This window comes from Arvicola amphibius, chromosome 2, assembly GCF_903992535.2.
Source record: "Arvicola amphibius chromosome 2, mArvAmp1.2, whole genome shotgun sequence".
Classification (NCBI taxonomy): domain Eukaryota; kingdom Metazoa; phylum Chordata; class Mammalia; order Rodentia; family Cricetidae; genus Arvicola; species Arvicola amphibius.
The window spans coordinates 62223358-62243082 of NC_052048.2; the positions used below are offsets into that span (position 1 = coordinate 62223358).

The 19725-nt window shown below is 36.3% G+C and overlaps 1 protein-coding gene across 11 annotated transcripts in view; it reads left to right on the forward strand.

The window, feature by feature from the left end:
- The window catches only part of Znf638 (zinc finger protein 638), a 72162-nt gene that overhangs the window by 21912 nt on the left and 30525 nt on the right, over positions 1 to 19725 (forward strand). For all 11 annotated transcript variants that reach the window (XM_038320837.2, XM_042054608.1, XM_042054609.1 and 8 more), the window contains 8 exons: positions 3949 to 3987; positions 6254 to 6555; positions 8052 to 8326; positions 9926 to 10078; positions 11702 to 11824; positions 15421 to 15479; positions 15656 to 15708; positions 17092 to 17142. In XM_038320837.2, the coding sequence (XP_038176765.1) occupies positions 3949 to 3987; positions 6254 to 6555; positions 8052 to 8326; positions 9926 to 10078; positions 11702 to 11824; positions 15421 to 15479; positions 15656 to 15708; positions 17092 to 17142 (1055 nt within the window). The remainder of the gene's footprint in view (positions 1 to 3948; positions 3988 to 6253; positions 6556 to 8051; positions 8327 to 9925; positions 10079 to 11701; positions 11825 to 15420; positions 15480 to 15655; positions 15709 to 17091; positions 17143 to 19725) is intronic.

A 19725-nucleotide genomic window follows, 5' to 3' on the forward strand; every position in this document is an offset into this window, starting at 1 on the left:
AGCATTTGGTGGGGCAAGCAGCATTGTTGACAGTCTTGAGTGAGTTGTCCTACTTCTTGCAGTTCATGTCTATCACAAACATGGCATCAGCTGAAGGGGCAGAGATCATCATCTTTTTGACTCTACCCCACAAGTGGGCCTTCTCCATAGTGTCAATGATACCAGTACTCTATAACAAGCTTGGCACTAGCATCACCCCTTTTGATTCTAGTGGGATCTCACTTCTAGAAGATGGAAATGGCCTTCCCATTGATGACAAGTTTTCCCAGTCTCAGCCTTGACTATGTTGTGAAAGTGGGTAGAGTCATTTTGGAACATGGAGAATGTTTAGTTGAGGTCAACAAAGGGTCATTGATGGAAACAATATCAACTTTGTCAAATTTGAAGGTAGCTCTGTTAATCAGGCATCCAGTACAGCTATATGTTCCCTCTGGTCTCTGCCACTCTGTTTCAGGGAGCAGCAGATAGTCCATTTTGTACTTTTTGTCTTTCTCCTGAGATTGAATTCTTGAATGTTAGTAATTTAATGTAATTACTATGTCCAATTTGGTTATAGATTAGTAAATTTGAGAATGAGGATGCAGGCTTTCTTAACCTTCTCTAATACTCCTGTTCCTGCTACCTCTTTTTCTCCCTGATTTTTTTATTCTTATATTGTTTTTTCTTTTTCTATTTAAGTATTATCAAACATAAGAATCTATTTTCAGACCCCCCCCCCGTGTTACTTTCAGACGTAAGGGTATAGCTATGAATTCTTTATGTTTAATTTCTAAATATCTCAGTCTTTATCTTTCCCCTTAATTCCAGATACTCATTTATAACTATTCTTGAAACACTCCCTTACTATCTTTGCTTTAGAATGTTTATGAGAGGCCAGCTAGCTGGTTTGTTGGCGGTGGTGCTTAATGGTGCTTGCCATGCTAGCCAAATAACCAAATAACTCAATCCCTGGCAGCCATGTAAAGGCAGAAAGGTGTAAACAGAATGGACTCAACAAAGTTCTCTGGCCATATGTGTACAATGGCATATACAGCTGCACACATACTCATAGGGTAATTTTTTAATTGAAGAAAATAAATGTTCATGAACTCGCATTTCTGGAGAGTGGGGAGGTTCGAGCCAGGGTTCGCTGTATAGCCTGGCTGTTCTGAAACTTGTTTGTAGACCAGGCTGGCCTCGTACTCACTGAGATCAACCTGTCTTTGCCTCTCAGTTGTTGGGTTTAAGGGCTTGTGCCACCACTACCCAGCACTTGTTATTTTTGTGCAAACTTATAACCTGATTTCAGGGGTCTTCCTGATTTGTTTCTTCCTCTAGTACAGTGATTCTCAACCTTTGGGCCACAACTCCTTTATTTCTTTGGAGCTTGAATGACTCTTTTCTTTTCCCCTTCCCTCCCCTCCCCTCCCCTCCCCTCCCCTCCCCTCCCCTCCCCTCCCCTCCCCTCCCCTCCCCTCCCCTCCTCTCCTCTCCCTTCTTCTTTTCTTTTCTTTTCTTTTCTTTTCTTTTCTTTTCTTTTCTTTTCTTTTCTTTTCTTTTCTTTGTCCGAGACAGGGTTTCTCTGTAGCTTTAAAGCCTGTCCTGAAACTAGCTCTTGTAGACCAGGCTGGCCTTGAATTCAAGAGATCTGCCTGCCTCTGCCTCCTGAATGCTGAGATTAAAGGCGTGTGCCACCACCACCCAGCTTGAATGGCCCTTTCACAGGGGTCACCTAAGATCATCAGAAAAGACGGATATATTTACATTGCAACTCAGAACAGCAAAATTATAGTTGTGAAGTATCAATGAAAGTAGTTTTATGGTTAGAAGTCACTTCAACATGAGGAGTTATCTTAAAGGGTCTTAATATTAGGAAGGTTGAGAACCATTGTTCTAAAGAAACTATTCTAGATTGTTCCCTTTTTATTATGCCCTCCATTTCTTCTGTGCTGCAGCAACCACTTCCTGGAGTAGAACCACTTAGGGTTTGCCTCCTGGTTCTTCTTTGTTCTACCATGTTAGCTGTAACTAAGACCAAGCCTGTTAATAGATTTTCTTTTTCTTTGTGAGATAAAAAGTAGCCCTGGCTGGCCTGGGACTTGCTTATATAAACCAGAATTGTCTTGAACCCACAGAGATAATGTCTGCCTCTGCCTCTCCAGTGCCAAGATCATCAATACATTTTTAAAGGGCTACTTGAAGAAAAGCAATCTATTCTTTCAATTTATCTTTCTTACATATATTTTCCCAAATACGTTTGGATATAACTTAAAAGCATATGATACAATTTGTATTCTATGTGTCCCAACAGAAAGTGTGAAAATGCTTGGTGTTTTGTTTTTAAATTATGTATATGTATATATCTGTATGTGGGTACATGCATTTGAGTATAGGTACCTATTAGACCAGAAACATCAGGTCCTCTTGAAAGACTTGGAGGTGGCTATGAGCCACCTGATGTGGATGCTTCTCTTTAAGAGCAGGATGCCTTCTTAACTTTGAAAAGCCATCTTTTTTAGCCTTCTTCCAGAATTTTGCAAAATTTTGAGATACTTGTCTCTGTCTTCCCCGTATATATGGAGTAGGGATGCAATGGAGGAGTGCATTTGTGTGTGTAGGCTTATGTTGGCCACAGGTCAACATTGGATGTTGATCCTTACGAGCCTTCCCAGTTTGTTGTTGTTTTTTTTGAGACTGTATCTCTCTCCAAGACCTGGGTCTCATAGTTATGTTAGGCTGCCTGGCTCATGAGCACAAGGTATCTGCAGATCTCTATGTTCTCAGCTTTGATATTAAAAATACACAGTTTATAATGCCTAGCTTTTTACATGAGGTTGTAGTTCAAACTCTGGTCTTTACAGATTGAGCTATCTTCTTAGCCAGTGTCTTATGTAAACTAGTGATTCCCAACCTCCTAATGTTGCAGCCCTTAATACAGTTCTTCATGTTGTGATTTCCCCAACCACAAAATATTTTTGTTGCTTCTTTGTAACTATAATTTTGCTACTGTTATGGATTGCAATGTAAATATCTGTTATGTGACCCCAGTGAAAGGGTTGTTCAACCTGTAAAGGGGTCTCAACCCACATGAGAAATGCTAATAACATAGGGGCGATTTGGTGCCCACCTTTAATCCTAGCACTCTGGAGGCAGAAACAGGTGGATCTCTGAGTTTAAGGCCAACCTGCCTAGTCTATAGAGCTAGTTCCAGGACAGCCAAGGCTTCAAAGAGAAATAATGTCAGCTATAACCCTATCTTAAATAAAAAGGAAAGAAAGAAAGGGAAGAAGAAATGCTAATATACATGAAGATGATCTTGAACTTTCTCTTCTTTTTTTGGTTTTTCGAGACAGGGTTTTGCTGTAGTTTTGGAGCCTTTCTTTATCCTTCTTCTGCCTCCCAAGTGCTGGGAAAGCAGGCATGAATCATCATGCCTAGCATCTCTCGTCTCTATTCTTTGCCTCTTTGCCTACCCCTAGCTAAACTAATATTTTATACCTTAAAAAGCTTTTGTGTATACTGTCTATTTGACTTTTAAAATGAGGTCTTTAAAAAAAAATGAAGTCTTGGTGAATGTTTTTCTGATGTATCTACTAGCGTGGCACCTTGATCAGATGGTGAATTAGACATAAAAATGTTATTATCAAGAAAACTTTTTTTTAAGGCCATTGTTTCTCTGTGTAGCCCTGACTGTCCAGGAACTCACTCTGTAGACAAGTCTAGCCTAGCCTCGAATTTATAGAGATCTGCCTGCCTCTTCCTTCTGAGTGCTGGGATTAAAAGCATGTGTCGCTACTAGCTGGCCATATTTCAACTTTTTAAATTATATATAAGCTTAAGTTTGAGCAGTTCTGACACAGTTTTGGTAAAGATTAATTGTTTATTAATTAGATAATTAATTTTATTAATTAAATGATTAAAAGATTATTATTGCTGAACTGTCATTAATAGTGTTTATTTTTCAAATAGATACCCTGATTGGAACCCTGAGATCCTCCCATCTAGAAGGTAATGCTTTTTTAATAGTATTAATTATTACAACTTTGTTTCCTTTTAAAAGTAAACTAATTTTTTTTTTAAAGTTGTTTTGGAATTGTCCTAATTTTATCATGTTGGGTTTTGTTGTAGACAGAGTCCTGGATAGCCTAGAACTCTATATAAAACAGGCTGGTCTTGAACTCAGAGAGATCCACCTATCTTTGCCTCTCAAGTGATAGGATTAAAGATTTATGCCATCATACCCTGCTATTGTTTTTATTTTTATACAGTTGGCACATGAAAAAATTGATGAATCTTTTTATTTCAGCTTAAATGTGCTTTCTTCCATGGACTTCACTTCAGTCTTTTTGTTTGTTTTGATTTTTTTGTGACAGGGTTTCTCTGTGTAGCCCTGGCTGTTCTGGAACTAGCTCTTGTAGACCAGGCTGGCTGCAAACTCATAGAGATCTGCCTGCTTCTGCCTCCCGAGTGCTGGAATTAAAGGCTTAGTCTTATTATTTTATTTTCGATCCTATTATTTTGTGTTTGTGAATGCATAGTTATTAATATTTAAATAGCTTGAATACTGAGAATTATCTTACTTAGTCCTAAGTTCTTTAGGATCTGTACACAAATGTACAGAAGTCAGTGAAGTATGTTTAGATGGCATAATGTTTCAGGGAAAAGTCATTCAAAAACAGTTTCTATAAATTTTTGCTGGGTGGTGGTAACCCACACCTTAATCCCAGCACCTGGGAGACAGAGGCAGGTGGATCTCTGTGAGTTTGAGGCCAACCTGTGTAGTGAGGAGCTGCAGGCAGGCCTGCTTTTCGTCCTGCCCAGCTTCCGGCCACCTGGCTAGCTTATGCCCCGAAATAACAACACACAAACTGTATTCATTTAAACACTGCCTGGCTCATTAGCTTCAGCCTCTTACTCACATCTTGATTAACCCATATCCAATAATGTGCATAGAGTGGTGCCTTACCGGGAAGATTCTAGCGTAAGTCCATCTTTGGCTGGAGCTTCATCACGTCTCACTCAGAGAGCAGAGGCTTGGCGATTTATCTCACTTAGGAGAGGTGTGGCATCTGACTGAGCCATCTACTTCAACTTCCTTCTTCCTGTTCTGTCTACTCCACCCACCTAAGGGCTGGCCAAGGCAGTTTCTTTATTAACAAATGAAATCAACACAAACAGAAGACTCTCCTCCATCAAACCTGAGTGAGTTCAGAACAGCCAGGGCTGTACAGTGAAACCCTTTTTCTAAAAACAAACATAAATTCCTAAATTTTTTACATAACTTAAAATAGTTGCAGAAAAGCCGGGCGGTGGTGGCGCTCGCCTTTAATCCCAGCACTCGGGAGGCAGAGGCAGGCGGATCTCTGTGAGTTCGAGGCCAGCCTGGTCTACAAGAGCTAGCTCCAGGACAGGCTCTAGAAACTACAGGGAAACCCTGTCTCGAAAAACAAAAAAAAAAAAAGAAAAAAAAAAAAAGAAAAGAAAAGAAAAAAAAATAGTTGCAGAATAACTGACACCTAAGAAGAGGATAAAAAATACTCTAATGTAAGCTAGAAAAAAGAGTGTTCTAGCAAACTGAAGGTTAATCATCTATCTTTTCAGATTACTTTTTCTCTACTCATAATGGTAGATACATTTTTCATTCGTTTATTTTTTTGTGTGTGTTCACATGCACATACGTGTGTGACATGTGCCATGGTGCTTGTGGATGTCAGAGTACAACTTTCCAGAATTGGTTTTCTGCAATCTTAAAGGGTCTGGGGATCAAACTCAGGTTGTCAGGTCTGCTTGCAAAAAGCATCTTTACCCAGTGAGCTGGTTTGCTATCCCAGTAGCTTCTTTTAAATAAACTACTTCTGAGCCAGGCATGGTGATTCACAACTATAATTCTAGCATTTAGGAGACCAAGACCTAGAATTGCCATAAGTTTAGAGTTAGTCTGGATGGGCTACGTACTGAGAGCCTGTTTCTAAAAGAAAAGCGAACCAACAAACAAAAAAAATACAGTGAAAGGTCTGGGGAAATTGCTAAGTGGTTAAAACACTTAGAACTGCTCTTGTCAAGGACCTGAGTTCAGTTCCTAGCACTCATGTGGGGTAGCTCACAACAATGTATAATTCTCTGGTGGGCATCTGGACATAAATGCACACTCTCACACACTTACAAATAATAAGTAATAAAAATAAATGTTTGTTTAAAAAGCTGCTTCTGTTATATAATATAGCTTAAATCTATATTGAATTGCTGAGTCTTGTTTCTGTTTTCTCCTCTCTAGAAATGAGAGCAATAGGAAAGAAAATGAAACTCCAAGAAGACGTTCTCATTCTCATTCCCCCAGTCCCAGGCATTCTAGGAGATCAAGCTCGAGTCACAGATACCATCGATCTCGAAGTCCAGTTCGTTATAGGTATAGACCAAGGAGTCGAAGTCCAAGAATTTGCCATAGTTTCATTTCTAAATACAGATCCAGATCCAGATCCCGTTCTCCATATCGAAGTCGAAATCTTGTTAGAAGAAGTCCAAAGTCCTACCGGTCAGTTAGCCCTGAAAGGACATCAAGAAGATCAGTGAGATCAGGTACAATAATGATCCTGATGCTATCCTTTTATTGGAATTTTATTTAATTTTAAAGTTGCTGTATGAAATTGGACTCATATTTGAGATGTATGAAATTTTAATTTATCTGCATCCATTTTAAAAATCAAGGATCAAGCTGGGTGATGATGGCGCACGCCTTTAATTCCAGTACTGGGGAGGCAGAGGCAGGTGAATCTCTGAGTTCAAGGCCAGCCTGGTCTTTAGAGCATATACCAGAACAGCCAGGGCTATACAGAGAAACCCTATTTCAAAAACAAAACAAAAAAAAAGAATAAAAAATAATAACTAAGGACCAAAGATAAACTGGGTGGCATACACCTGTAATTCCAGCAAATTGGGAGGCTGAGATGGAAGATCAAGATTTCAAGGTTATTCTCAGCTACATATAGTGAGTTTGAGGCCAATCTCTTGATTATTTAATAATTATTTAATAATTATTTAATAATTGTTTAATGACCTTTCTAAAAGCTCATTTGTTAAAATACATACATGCACACACATATGCATACACATAGCCTTTAATGAAAGAAACCATTGTTCATGTCAAAGTAGTACTTTGAGCATGTCTTCAGTTCTACTTTATATTTTAAGAAATTGAATGGAAATGGAAATAATTAAAAAGTGTAAGCTGGCTTATCTCAGTATAGTTCAAAACCCTAAGTCTCCCATAGGGTCTCACAAGGTCTTTTCAGTGTTGTGTAAGTTCTTTTCCTCTTCCAAGAACATACTTGTGTCCTAGTTGACTTTCCTTGTACTTTGAACCAAAGTTGTGCATCCACCATACATAATGGGTACACAAGCAGGGATTTATAAAAAGTCAGGGATAGGTGTCTTTCAAGTTCATGTTTACATGTTTAGAAAAATGTGGAACAATAGTACTCATTTATCCTTTTGATAAGTAGTTAATTTTTATAAAATATATAAATATACAAGTTTATTAATAAATTATTTAGCAGTTTTAAAATTCTATTAAATAAAAAGAATATAACAAAAATAAACTCTAGCTTCCTGAGTTTGCCAAGAGATTCTACATCCAAAACTTTGAGGACTGTTGACATAAGGAAAACTCACTGAACAAAGGAACTGCTGCAAATAGAGCTTGAAGAATGAGCAGTTGAAGACTGAGAACTCTGCATGTGTGCCCGTGTGCAGCATGTATGTACTGTGTGTTCTCTGCTAAGCTTGAGAATGGCTCTGTAATCTTAATCATATTACTTGTAGTGTCTTAAAAAGGTTAAGTTTCTTTTTTAAAAAATCATTTACTAGATCACATAGTATGGTTTTATGAACATTGTCTTGTAACAATCTTTCATTAAATAAATGTTTACTTAATAAATGGTTGAATAAATAAATGACATCCTCTTGGAAATAAAATCCAAAAAGATTAGACAAAAGGGCTGGGTTGTCATAAGAATGCTATGTGCCTTTTGCTTCTTTTTAATTTATATATATGAATATATGTATTTTTTAATCAGATAGAAAAAAGGCAGTAGAAGATGGGGGACAACGTTCTGTGCATGGAACAGAAGTTAATAAACAGAAAAACATAGAAACAGTTGATAAAGGATTCTTACCAGCCCAAAAGCCTAAACTTGCCAGTGGAACAAAGCCATCAGTGAAATCTGTAACTTCTATGAAGAGTGACTCACATTTAGGAGAACATGCTGCTCACAAGTCTAGGACTCTTGAAGATGACACCTTACCAGAAGGTAAACAGGTGTCTGGTAAAGGTGCTTTTATCCAGCGAAAGGTCAGTAATTCTTTTGTGGATTAGCTCAAGTATACCTGCGTTTGTTACTATGAAAAGCAGAAAATAAAATTGGATCTTTGGAGTCACATTTCCAATAAATTTCAAATAAATATTTGTTAAATTACTTTTATGAGAGATAATTTTTTTTTCTTATGACTGATAAAAGCCTAATAATTCAGTCTTGTAGTTTAGGAATATCAGTGTTAGTGTTTTATGTAGTTAGGAATACCAGATGTTTAGTGTTTAAAGTGCCCAAAGAAGTCGTATCAGGGTAGTAGCATGCTCCTTTAGTGTAGCAAGGCGTACTGAGGCAGGCGGCTTTTTACAGACACTGTCTCAGAATAGAAACATACGCTGTGATGTATTGATGAAGCTTTTTGTTAGCTTCAGAAGTTATATGACTGGTGAAATGAGTGTTATCATTATTAATAAGTCTTAATTTCTGTCAGCTAGAAATGATCATTTCTGTTTATACATTCTATGTAGTGGTATAGTTTTTTTGTCCTGTACTGGTGTATTTTGATTATAACCTACTTGTTACTATATTGAGATGCTGTTTTACTGTATATTTTCTTGAATTACTGTTTATTTAACAGTAATTTAGAGCTTATTTAGATCTAAACCATCATTATGACTCTAATAAGCCTAATATTTTTGTGGTGTTATAATATATACTTTTGAAATTATTCAAATATATTGAAGACCTTCAACAATTGTATCTTTATTCTAAAAGGTTATATTTTAATTGTTAACCTTAAAACAATCAATATGTAATTGCAAAAGTTTGAGATCATTAGGAAGGAATATTGAGTATAGAGAAAATTTTTAATTAATCTGGTAAGATTTTGAGTCAGGACTTTGTAACAGAATTTTCAAAAAGTTTTCCTTTTTTAGTTGATTTTTGGTAAATTTGGTATTATCGTATATGTAGTCTGACTATGTATACTATATATTATATATAATATACCCTTTTCTTTTTGTATTTTTGGGGGGTTTTGTTTTGTTTTGAGACAGATTCTGATTATGTAACTCTGTTCTGGAACGCACTATATACATCAGGCTGTCCTGGAACTCACAGAGATCTGCCTGCCTCTGCCTCCTGAGTGCTGAAATTAAAGGCATGTACCACTCCACCTTGCTTCTTTTTTTTTTAAATAAACATCAAACAAAAACACTTTTATTATGTTACAGATGATGACTTATTCACCTTTCTGAGCTTTGATCTTCCTCAGAAAGAATGCAAGCTCCTTGTCCTCTAGTTTATAGCCATATACTGCCACTGTGGCCCAGTCTTGGGACAGTGCAGACAAGCAGCTTGCCCTGCATTTTTATTTTAAAAGACAGTATCTTGCTATATGTCCATGTTGATCTTAAACTTTGATATCCTCTTTTCATCCTTCCAAGTGCTGACATTAGAAGTGTGTGCCATCATATCTGGCATGCATGGGGCCCAGCCTTTGAATTGAATGTAGAATGAACAAAGCTATAATGTCTATAAGATATCCATAAAGATACTAAGATGAGTAGTAGAGATTATATGTGGAGTTATGATTACTGTACCTTGTGGCTTACGTTGTTTTTAATTTTCTTTCATTCCAGATTCGGCCTCGGAAAGATTTGTCTTTGAGTTCCAGTTCAATTCTTCTTGTATCTGAACTTCCAGAGGATGGCTTTACTGAGGAAGATATTAGAAAAGCATTTCATCCATTTGGGAACATTACCGATATCCTTCTTGTTCCTTGTAGAAATGAAGTGAGTCATCTATCATTTGTGAAAATTCAGGCAGACTGTTGCTTTTCTGATAATGTTGGTATCTTAGCTGCTTGTGCTGTGTATATCATTGTTCACTGACAGTTAACATAAATGTTCCACAGTATTTGTATTGACAGAAGACTCCCAAGAAAGACCAAGGTTCCAGGGAATAGACATGTTTATACAATAAAGGGCCAGATGATAATTATTTGTAGTTTTATAGGCTGGTCATAGGGTCATAGGTATTTTGCCATTGAGATGTAGAAGGTATGGATATGTAAATGAGAAAGCATTACTATGTTTCTAAAAATTATAAAAATAAGCATGCTTTTAGGTACACAAGTTACATAAAATAAATGGTTTCCTTTGTATAGTTAGTATTGTTTACATGTGTGTTGTATTCCTAATAAAATTTGTTAATTGTAGATCAACCTAGATTAAGAGTAAAAGATTCTTGTGAGTTGAGGCAAAGAGAAAACATGGTAATTGCTTTTAAGCAGAAGGCTTTAAAAGTTTTGGGCTTGGGGTTGGGGATTTAGCTCAGTGATAGAGTATTTGCTAGGTTCTGGGTTTGGTCCTCGGCTCAACATGTCCCACCTATGCTTATGCATGCAATCTTAATTAAATGCCATGGACTACAAACCAAAGAAATGAACATAAGGAAAAAACTTATTAGGAAGGCGAAGGGAGAGCGTTAAGAAACAATCCTGATGATCATGTCAGATGTGATACCTGGAGACCAAAACTGAGTCTCATTTCACTAGATGAAACTTTCACTGACCCAGGATATTTCTTAGAGATTTCTATGGAAACTTAAAGCGGTAATTTATTCCACATTTCTTTAAGTTTTTAAAAGTATATCTTTCTGTGTATGGGTGTTTTGTATACATGTAGTCTGCACATAACATGTATGTATGGTACCTGTAGCAAGTAACAGGATCTGAACCTAGATCCTCTGGAAAAGCATCCAGTGCTCTTAACTGCTGAACCATCATCTCTCCAGCCCCATTCCTCATTTCTTATCACTTAGGATTATTTGGTCAGTGTGGATGAATCTTCAGTAAAAATAGCTAACATTTGTTCGGTAGTTCCCAATCTTAGTGAAAAAAAGTGTATGTGTGTGTGTGTTGTTGTTGTTGTTGTTGTTGTTATTGTCCTGTTTTTAAATCTTAACTTAAAGCAAGCTAAGCCAGATTTTGCCTACCCTCCTGTTGTTCAGTTAGAAATGCCTTCCCCTTTCTTCCTATTTCAGGAGCCTGCCATGGACTCATCTCTTATCTTGGTAATGGTCTAGAAGTTACATAAAGTTAAAGATGTATTGTGTGTGAAACATCAAATTATAGGTTAGCAAAACAAAAAAAGCCACCAGTTCTTGAGATAACCTCATAGTTTTATGTTTCACAGAAAAGCATTAAGTCCATTTTAAAATGCAGAGATATAAGCCAGGTGAGGTGGCATATGGGATGCTGAGACAAAAGGGTCAGAATTTGAAGGACAGTCTGGGATACATAGAAATTCAAGGTCAGTCTGGATGAGACCTTGTCTCAAACTTTTTTGAATATAAATAAAATGGATCTTTTAAACATAGAGGTTTTTTTTTCATTGTCAAAAATTTTATTTTAGGCTTACTTGGAGATGGAATATAAAAAAGCAGTTACGGCAGTCATGAGGCACACTGAAACAATTCCTCTTGAAATAAAAGGAAAAATTGTGAAAGTATGTGTTCCAGGAAGGAAAAAAGCACAGGTAAATTAAATTTTGATGTTTTTGTTACTTTAACATTTTAAATGTATGGGACATGTGTAGAAAATACATAAATCTTGGTCCAAAAGATTTAGAACTTTGCTTGTTTGTTTGTTTGTTTTTCGAGACAGGGTTTCTCTGTGTTACAGTCCTAGCTGTCCTGGAACTAGCTCTTGTAGACCACATTGACCCCAAACTCACATAGATCCACCTGCTTCTATTTCCTGAGTGCTGGGATTTAAGGCGTTTACCTCTCAGATTAACAATACATATGTACCATCACAACTAGTATAATATTAAGTGATGAGCAACAGACTAAGGTAATATTGTACCAATTTAACAAACCTGAAACTGCTAGAAATATTGAAAGCACTATAGAAGTCCCTATAACTGGTTTGTTCCAATTCTTAAACCTTCTCCTCTGCCTACAGGTAATCTTTTTCTGGAACCATAATTTTGAACTTTACATCAATATAATCTGTTCTGTTCTCTACAGCCTTTTGGTTTTTTTAGTAATATCAATGTTCTGGGGGGTAAGGGGGGCTGGAGAGATGGCTCCTTGGTTAGTAAGAGCACAGGCTATTATTTCAGAGGTCTGAAGCGATTTCTAGCAATCGCATGGTGGCGCACAACCATCTGTAGTGGGATCTGATACTCTCTTCTTGAATAAAGGTGTACATGCAGATAGAACACTCATATACATGAAATAAATATAAATGTTTGAAAAAGAAATAAAAATGTTTGGGTTTAGTTTTCCTAGAGCATTTTTATTCTGTAAATGTTCATAGATAATATCTATAGAATTATTTAGAAATTTCCAGTAAGCTTTCTTTAGTTATATATATTAATTTTCTGATTTAGCTTTTTATTTACTATGGAATGCATTTAGAGATTTATAAGCACATATTCCTCAGTAAGTAGTAATTTAACCTTAAAAGTAATTGAGGCTTTCCTCATTCTTTATGACTTCTATGTTGTGTTGTGTGACTATAATGATTATCCTGCTAGTTTCTTTTGGGTGGATACTTGAATTATTCCCCTATTTTTTCATTTCCAAAAGCAAGACTTTAGTTAACTCTTTGTGACTTTTATATACCATCCTTTTCTATTTATGATTGTACACTCCAGAACAGTTGTTGGACGAAGGATATAGGTATTAATGCATGGCCTGTAGAGTAGCTGCAGTCATTTACACACTTGTGATTTATGAGAGCTGGTATCCTTGTAGCATTATCTTAATCTCTTCAGTTTAAAAAAAACCTAGTAAGTAAAACATGCTGTAGTATTTTAAAAACAATAATTATTAGTTAACTTTCCTTTTGAATTTCCTGTATCTTTTTCCATTTTCTATTCATATTTTTATTGAGTTTCTGGAGATTGGAGTATGACTATATAGCCCAGGTTGACCTCAAAATTCCTGTCCTTCTTCTTCAGCTTCCTTGGTGCTGTTAAAAGCACATGCAATTTTCTCTGGTGTTTTTAATCTTCAGATGACAAGAATTTTTTATAGGTGTTTATTACTGTACTATTAGTTTAGTATTCTGTAGTCTATCTAGAAAGTATTAAGTATGTTGCTTGCATGCATATGTATGGCTTTTTAAATTTCCTGTATCCTAGAAATGAGCCAGTAAGATAGCTCAGTGATGCAAGGCACTTGTCATCAAGCATGATGACCTGAGTTCAATTTCTGGAACCCACATGGTGAAAGGAGAGAAGCAACTGTAAAAGTTGTCCTATTATCTTTACACATGTATTGTGGAATAGGCATACTCACAAAAAACAGAACAAATGAAATAAATGTAAAAAGATATTTTAAATTTACATGTATTTGAATACATTTGTATGTATTTTCTTCTGCACGTTTTACTTTCTCACTTGTCATGTTTTATAAGATCATCTTTGTTCCAATATAAGCTGGTTTTTTTGCTCTGTTATTAGTATGTATATATTTTTAAATGTAATATAATATATATATGTATATAATATGTTATTTATATACATATATAAAATATGGTGTGTGTGTGTGTGTGTGTGTGTGTGTGCGTGGGTTCCTAAATATAATCTGCTCAGTCTACATACTGTTGCTCATGTTTCAGGACTAACCAATTTGTATTGGATAACCAATTGGTGTACTCTTTCTGGAGAAGGCTGTTTCTTCCACTCTCAGTATTCTTTAGTTACCTGTGGTTCTTTGTCTAGGGTTGAGACCTTGTAAACTTTCCCCTGTTCACTTAAGCATGTCTGGTGGTGTCATTCATCCATGTTTAGGCAGTCATGTTGGAGAGACTTTGGGTATAGCTTCTGACATTACTAGTAGACATAATCTGACAGCAAATTCCCTGTTCTTCTGATTCTTAAATTTTTCCTTCTGTTTCCTCTTCTGAAATGTTCCCTGAGCCTTCGTCGGGGTAATGTTTTGTAGATATATCCATTGAGACTAGTCTCCACAACTCTGCATTTTGCTTGCTTCTGGTTTTCTGTAATGGTTGTATCCGTTGCAAAGTTTCCTTTCTGAGGGGTGATAGGTACACTTATCTATGGGAATAAGGACAAATGTTTAGATTGTTTTTAGGGATTATGTGGGTGTAGTAAATTGACCTTGACTAACAGTTGTTGGCTAGGTTTCCAGTACTAGGCATAGTTTCCACCTTGTTGAGTGGGTTTTAAGTCCAGTTAGAGAACTGATGGTTACTGCCAAGATACGCATGCCACTATTGCACCCTGAGGGTTATTGTGGCAGGCTGTTCATTGTTGTAGTTCATGGCCATCATTGCTGGGTAAGACTATTTTTTGCTTCTCTCCTTTTTGGAAGCTTGCATGGCACCCTCTGTTACCTTTTGAGATAGGAATTCATTTTGTAGCTCTGGTGAGTTTCTGTGTTGACCGGGCTGGCCTCCAACTCACTGAGATTGGCCTACTTATCCCTTCAGTGACTCTGCACCTCTGCCTCCTGAGTGCTGGAATTAAAGGTATACGCCATTCTCCCAAGAGGTCATGATACTTTATTCAAGTAATTCTTAATTTATTCAAGTATTCTGAGGGTAAATATTGGTAGTGTATATATATGCCAATTTTTTGAAGTGAAAAGCACAGTATGATGTTTTAAGAGACCACATGGAGTATATTGTGCTCTATTATCACCATTAATCTTTTACTCTACCTAATTTATGCATTCAACTGTATGTATAGTGAAAAACTATATGGTTTCATATTGTGCATAGTAGTTTCATCTACTAGAGTTCTTGAAGTGCATTCCACACAAAAAAGTCAGAGACTATTTTAAATTTTTTCCCCGAGTATGATTAAAAGCTTTAAGATTAGGAGCAGCAAGTTTAATCTCATTTATGTTGTTGAAAGAATGTGTGTATATAGAAGGAGAGGACAAAATCAGAAGCCCTTCTGAAACTGTCGTAATGACCATAACATGATCACAAATTAAACGAAATATAAGTAGGAAAAGGTAATGAGCATTTAAACTTCCAAATTTTTAAATGTTTTCATTTTCATTGTTGAACTCTATGCATTTTTTTATATTGTGTAAACTGCCTTTTTTAGTTGGGGAAAAGCTAATTTTTTTCTAAATAATATTTCCTTCTTAGAATAAAGAAGTAAAGAAGAAACCTTCAGATTCTAAGAAGTTATCTGCTTCTGCTTTAAAGTAAGTGAATCTTTGTTTTCATGTGAAAAATTAATGTGTATATATGTTAAGAAATTTTAATATTTAGGACTACATCTTTAACTACCACAATTATAATATTCAACATAAACCAGTTTTAGAAATTTATAGAAGTTAGAAATGTATTTCAATGTTTCTATTTTTTTTCTTTTGAGTAGAAAAGAGACAGATGCTTCAAAAACCATTAAAACTCTTACTTCAGCTTCTTTTGGTAAGTTGTAAAGTAAAGTGTGTGTGGGGGGGGGTCCATGTGTCCTTGCTTTTAACTTGTTCTGAGGCAGACTCTCTTGTTGCTTGCTCTTTGTGTGTTCCAGACTAGCTGACCCTTGAACTTCTGAAGATTCATTCTCCTGTCTGTTTCTTCCTTTTATTTTATTTTATTTTATTTTATTTTTGGTTTTTCAAGACAGGGTTTCTCTGTGTAGCTTTGGAGCCTGTCCTGGAACTGACTCTTTAGAACAAGCGAACTCCCAGAGATTCGCCTGCCTCTGCCTCCCGAGTGCTGGGGTTAAAAACATGAGCCACCACCGACCAGCCTCCTCTTTCTTTCTTCCAGCTTGCCTCATGCATGATGGGATACAGATGAATGTTTACTGCATCCAGCTTTACATGGTCCCTGGGGCCTGAACTCAGGTCCTTATGTTTATAAGGCCCACACACTGAGCCACTCCTTAGATCAAGTTGTTAACTTTTAAAACACATTCAAATGAATGTATTTTGTCAGTTTACTTTAAACTTCTTGTAAAATGATATTAGGAAGACATTATTTACTGAGCCTTTAATACAGGTGACTCAGTCACTGTTTCTTTTGGTTTGGTGTATTTATTTGTTTTAGTTTTTGTTGTTTTGTTTTTTTGTGACAGGATCTTTCTCCATAGCCTTGGCTGTCATGGAACTCACTATGTAGACTAGGCTGACCTGAGACTCACATAGATCTTTCTGCCTCTGCCTCCCTACTGCTGAGATTAAAGGTGTGTGCCACCACACCTGGTTTACAAGAGACTTTTTAATGTGAAAATTTATGTATCCCTCCAAAATTAAAAAATGAATCAGGCTCTTTCTCACAGTAAAAGATGATAATCTTTTGTTATCAGGATAGACTGATGAGTTTATTAGTGGAAATAGAGGCCACCCAACTCTCAATCAACAATAATGGAACTATTTATATAGCCTTTCTGAAGGAAAGTTTGATAATATTAAATTTTATTAAATGAGAGAAGAGAAAAGTTTAGAAGTTTGTTTTTATGCATGTGTGAATGAATACATATAAATGTGCATATAAATCTGACGGCCTCAGGTCTCATCCTCAAGAATGCTCTCTTCCTTTATGCAGTGTCAGTCATATGATACTTTTGGAATATAACTCATAATCATGTTTACAAAGCAAATACATTATCAACTGAGCCACCTCCCATCTCCACCCAATACTAAATGTGCATTTTGACTTATCTAAGAATATTTGTAAGTAATAACACCCAGAACGGAAGGGATTAGAGGATGCAATGCTCTTTGAAAATTATTAAGGTTAACTCTTACCTAAGTCTGAATTTTGTTTGTAATGTGTTATTGAAGTACCTTTTTCTCGTAATTTTAGCCAAAACTGGACGAATAAAGCCATCTACATTCAAAGTGACCAAATTTACAGGTATGTTATTTTTATATTGACTATTTGTTTCTTGTAATGTAGGGATTGAATGCACAACTTTGTGTGTTCTAGGCTAGTAGTGCTCTGCTATTGAGCTACACTGCCTATCCTGAAGTATTTTTATTAGGATTGTAGTCATTAACTAAATTGATGAAGAATTAATTGGCTTGTATTTCATGTGATAAAGAATTATTAAATATATGTATTAATCTTTGAGATTATAATTATTTAGTAGTTTTCAGAATGAGGTTTAATAATAATTTAACTGAAGAAGTATTTCTGAGAATGAATATCATAGCTATTTCCTTCCTCTTTCATTGAAGGCTTATTTTCTTTTATATACTAGTTCAAATAAATGCACATATAATTTTCATAAGCTATAGTGTTTTGTTTTCTTTGTTTAAAACAGCATCCCATGTATCCCACACAGTCCCTGAACTTGCCATGTGGTCAAGACTGGCCTTGAATCTTGATCCCCCTACTTCAGCCTCCCAAGTGCTAGAATTACAGGTGTGCACCATCATGCCTGGCTCACTGTAGTGGGGTTTTTTTTTTTTTTTTTTTTGATTTTTTGAGACAGGGTTTCTCTGTGGCTTTGGAGCCTGTCCTGGAACTAGCTCTTGTAGACCAGGCTGGCCTCGAACTCACAGAGATCCACCTGCCTCTGCCTTCCGAGTGCTGGGATTAAAGGCGTGTGCCACCACCACCCGGCTACTGTAGTGGGTTTTTAAATAACGATTAAGATTCTTTTTACTTTACCCTAGTATTATTCTTCTCTTCTCCTTTCCCTCCAATTTCTGTTAAATACAGGTTATGGGAAGGGATATTCAGGGTAGAGAGTAGTATATTAAATCGTCTTTTCTGTGTTAAAAAGGGAAATACCATTGTAACTGACAGATTTGGAATTTTCATGTAGTATTCTGAGGCTTCTGAGATGATAATACATTTTTAGGAAATTCTGAAATTTCATTTATTTAACAAAGTTTGATTTAAAGTTTATGGGAGTCACAAATGGTGGTTGCTGGACTGGGAACTAAGCTGCTAGCCATCCCTTAACTCCTGGGGATAAATCTTAGGCATTTTTCCTTAAATTTCTAGCATCCTCATATAAGTGGTAACATGAATTATCTGTGAGAATAGCAGAGTTACCATAAGAAATCTTTTAACTGGCTTACTTAGGATCAGTTTATTTCAGAATAGCAAACTTATAAATTAATAAGAATTCACTAGGTAAGTGCCAAATTCTAAGGATTGGTGTCATAGTTACCTATTATGGATAGGGATACATTCATACATTCCAAGGCATACAGTAAATGTCTGAAATTACAGATAATACTGAAGCATATATATTCATATATATATTCATATATACTTATACACATACAGCTAAAATTTTGAGACAGGGTCTTACTGTGTATCTCAGGATAGCTTCAATTCCTATGGAGACCAAGCTAGCCTCAAAATGCAAGAAGATCTACCTGCCTTTGGCATGTTGAGTGCTGGGATTAAAAGGGTATGCCATACCTGGCTATGATAAAGTTTAATTTATAAATTAGGCACAGTAAGTTTTATGAAGCAGTCTCATACTCTTAATTTTTTTTGTTTTTGTTTTGTTTTTAAAGAAAGCACTTTATGCCTTCTTGTATGGATGTATGAGTTACAAGGATCACTGTGAGATCTCAAAGGTGTAATAGAGATGACTGTTAATGACTAATGGGAAGGTAGTATGCATATGCTTGGCTGTCTGAAGCTGGACATTCCATTTCTCAGATACCCACCTGCCTCTACCTCCTGAGTACTGGGATCAAAGGCATGCACCACCACTGCCTTTCTTATATCTATGTCTTTTTCTTTTGTTTTCGTTTGCCCTGTCCTTTGGAGCCTTGATGGGCTTCTCTGGGTAAACATTGGTGATAATGATTAAAACCACCAGTACTTATTAGTTCAACAAGGAAGGATAGGGTCCTTTGAATCCCTCACTGATTCGTGACTAACGAATGACTGGCCCAATAGATATAATCTCAGCTGCTATGATATAGTGTTTACAGTGACCACCTCATGTTGTAAAGATATCATAGTACAGTCCTTCTTCCCATCTTCTGGCTTTTACATTCTTTGCATATCCTTTTCTACAGTTTGTGTGTGTGTGTGTGTGTGTGTAAGAATGGGGGGGAGTGCTTTAGTGGAATGGTGTTAAAAATTTCACCATTGCTTATTCTCACCACGTAGTATTGCCATGAATCTCTGCATTTGATACTATCTTTTGCAAAGACTAGCTTTTCTGATTAAGACTGAGAGTAGCCTTTGTCTATGGTATGAATATTAATATTTAGAATGTTTGGCCCATGTTAGCCACACAATATTTAATTTTCTCCTTTAGGCCTTAAAACCATCTCAGACATGAGTTACTGCCCTGGTTTACAGTACTAGGTATGAATTTCCTCCCATGGAGAGTGCCTCAAATTCAATTAAAGAACACATAGTTCTTCTTGTACCCATAGGCACATCTTGCCTTCCAAGATTATATTACAGTTTGTAGGTTTCACAGCTGGTTAAGACTGTTGGTACCTTTTCTCTGCAAGA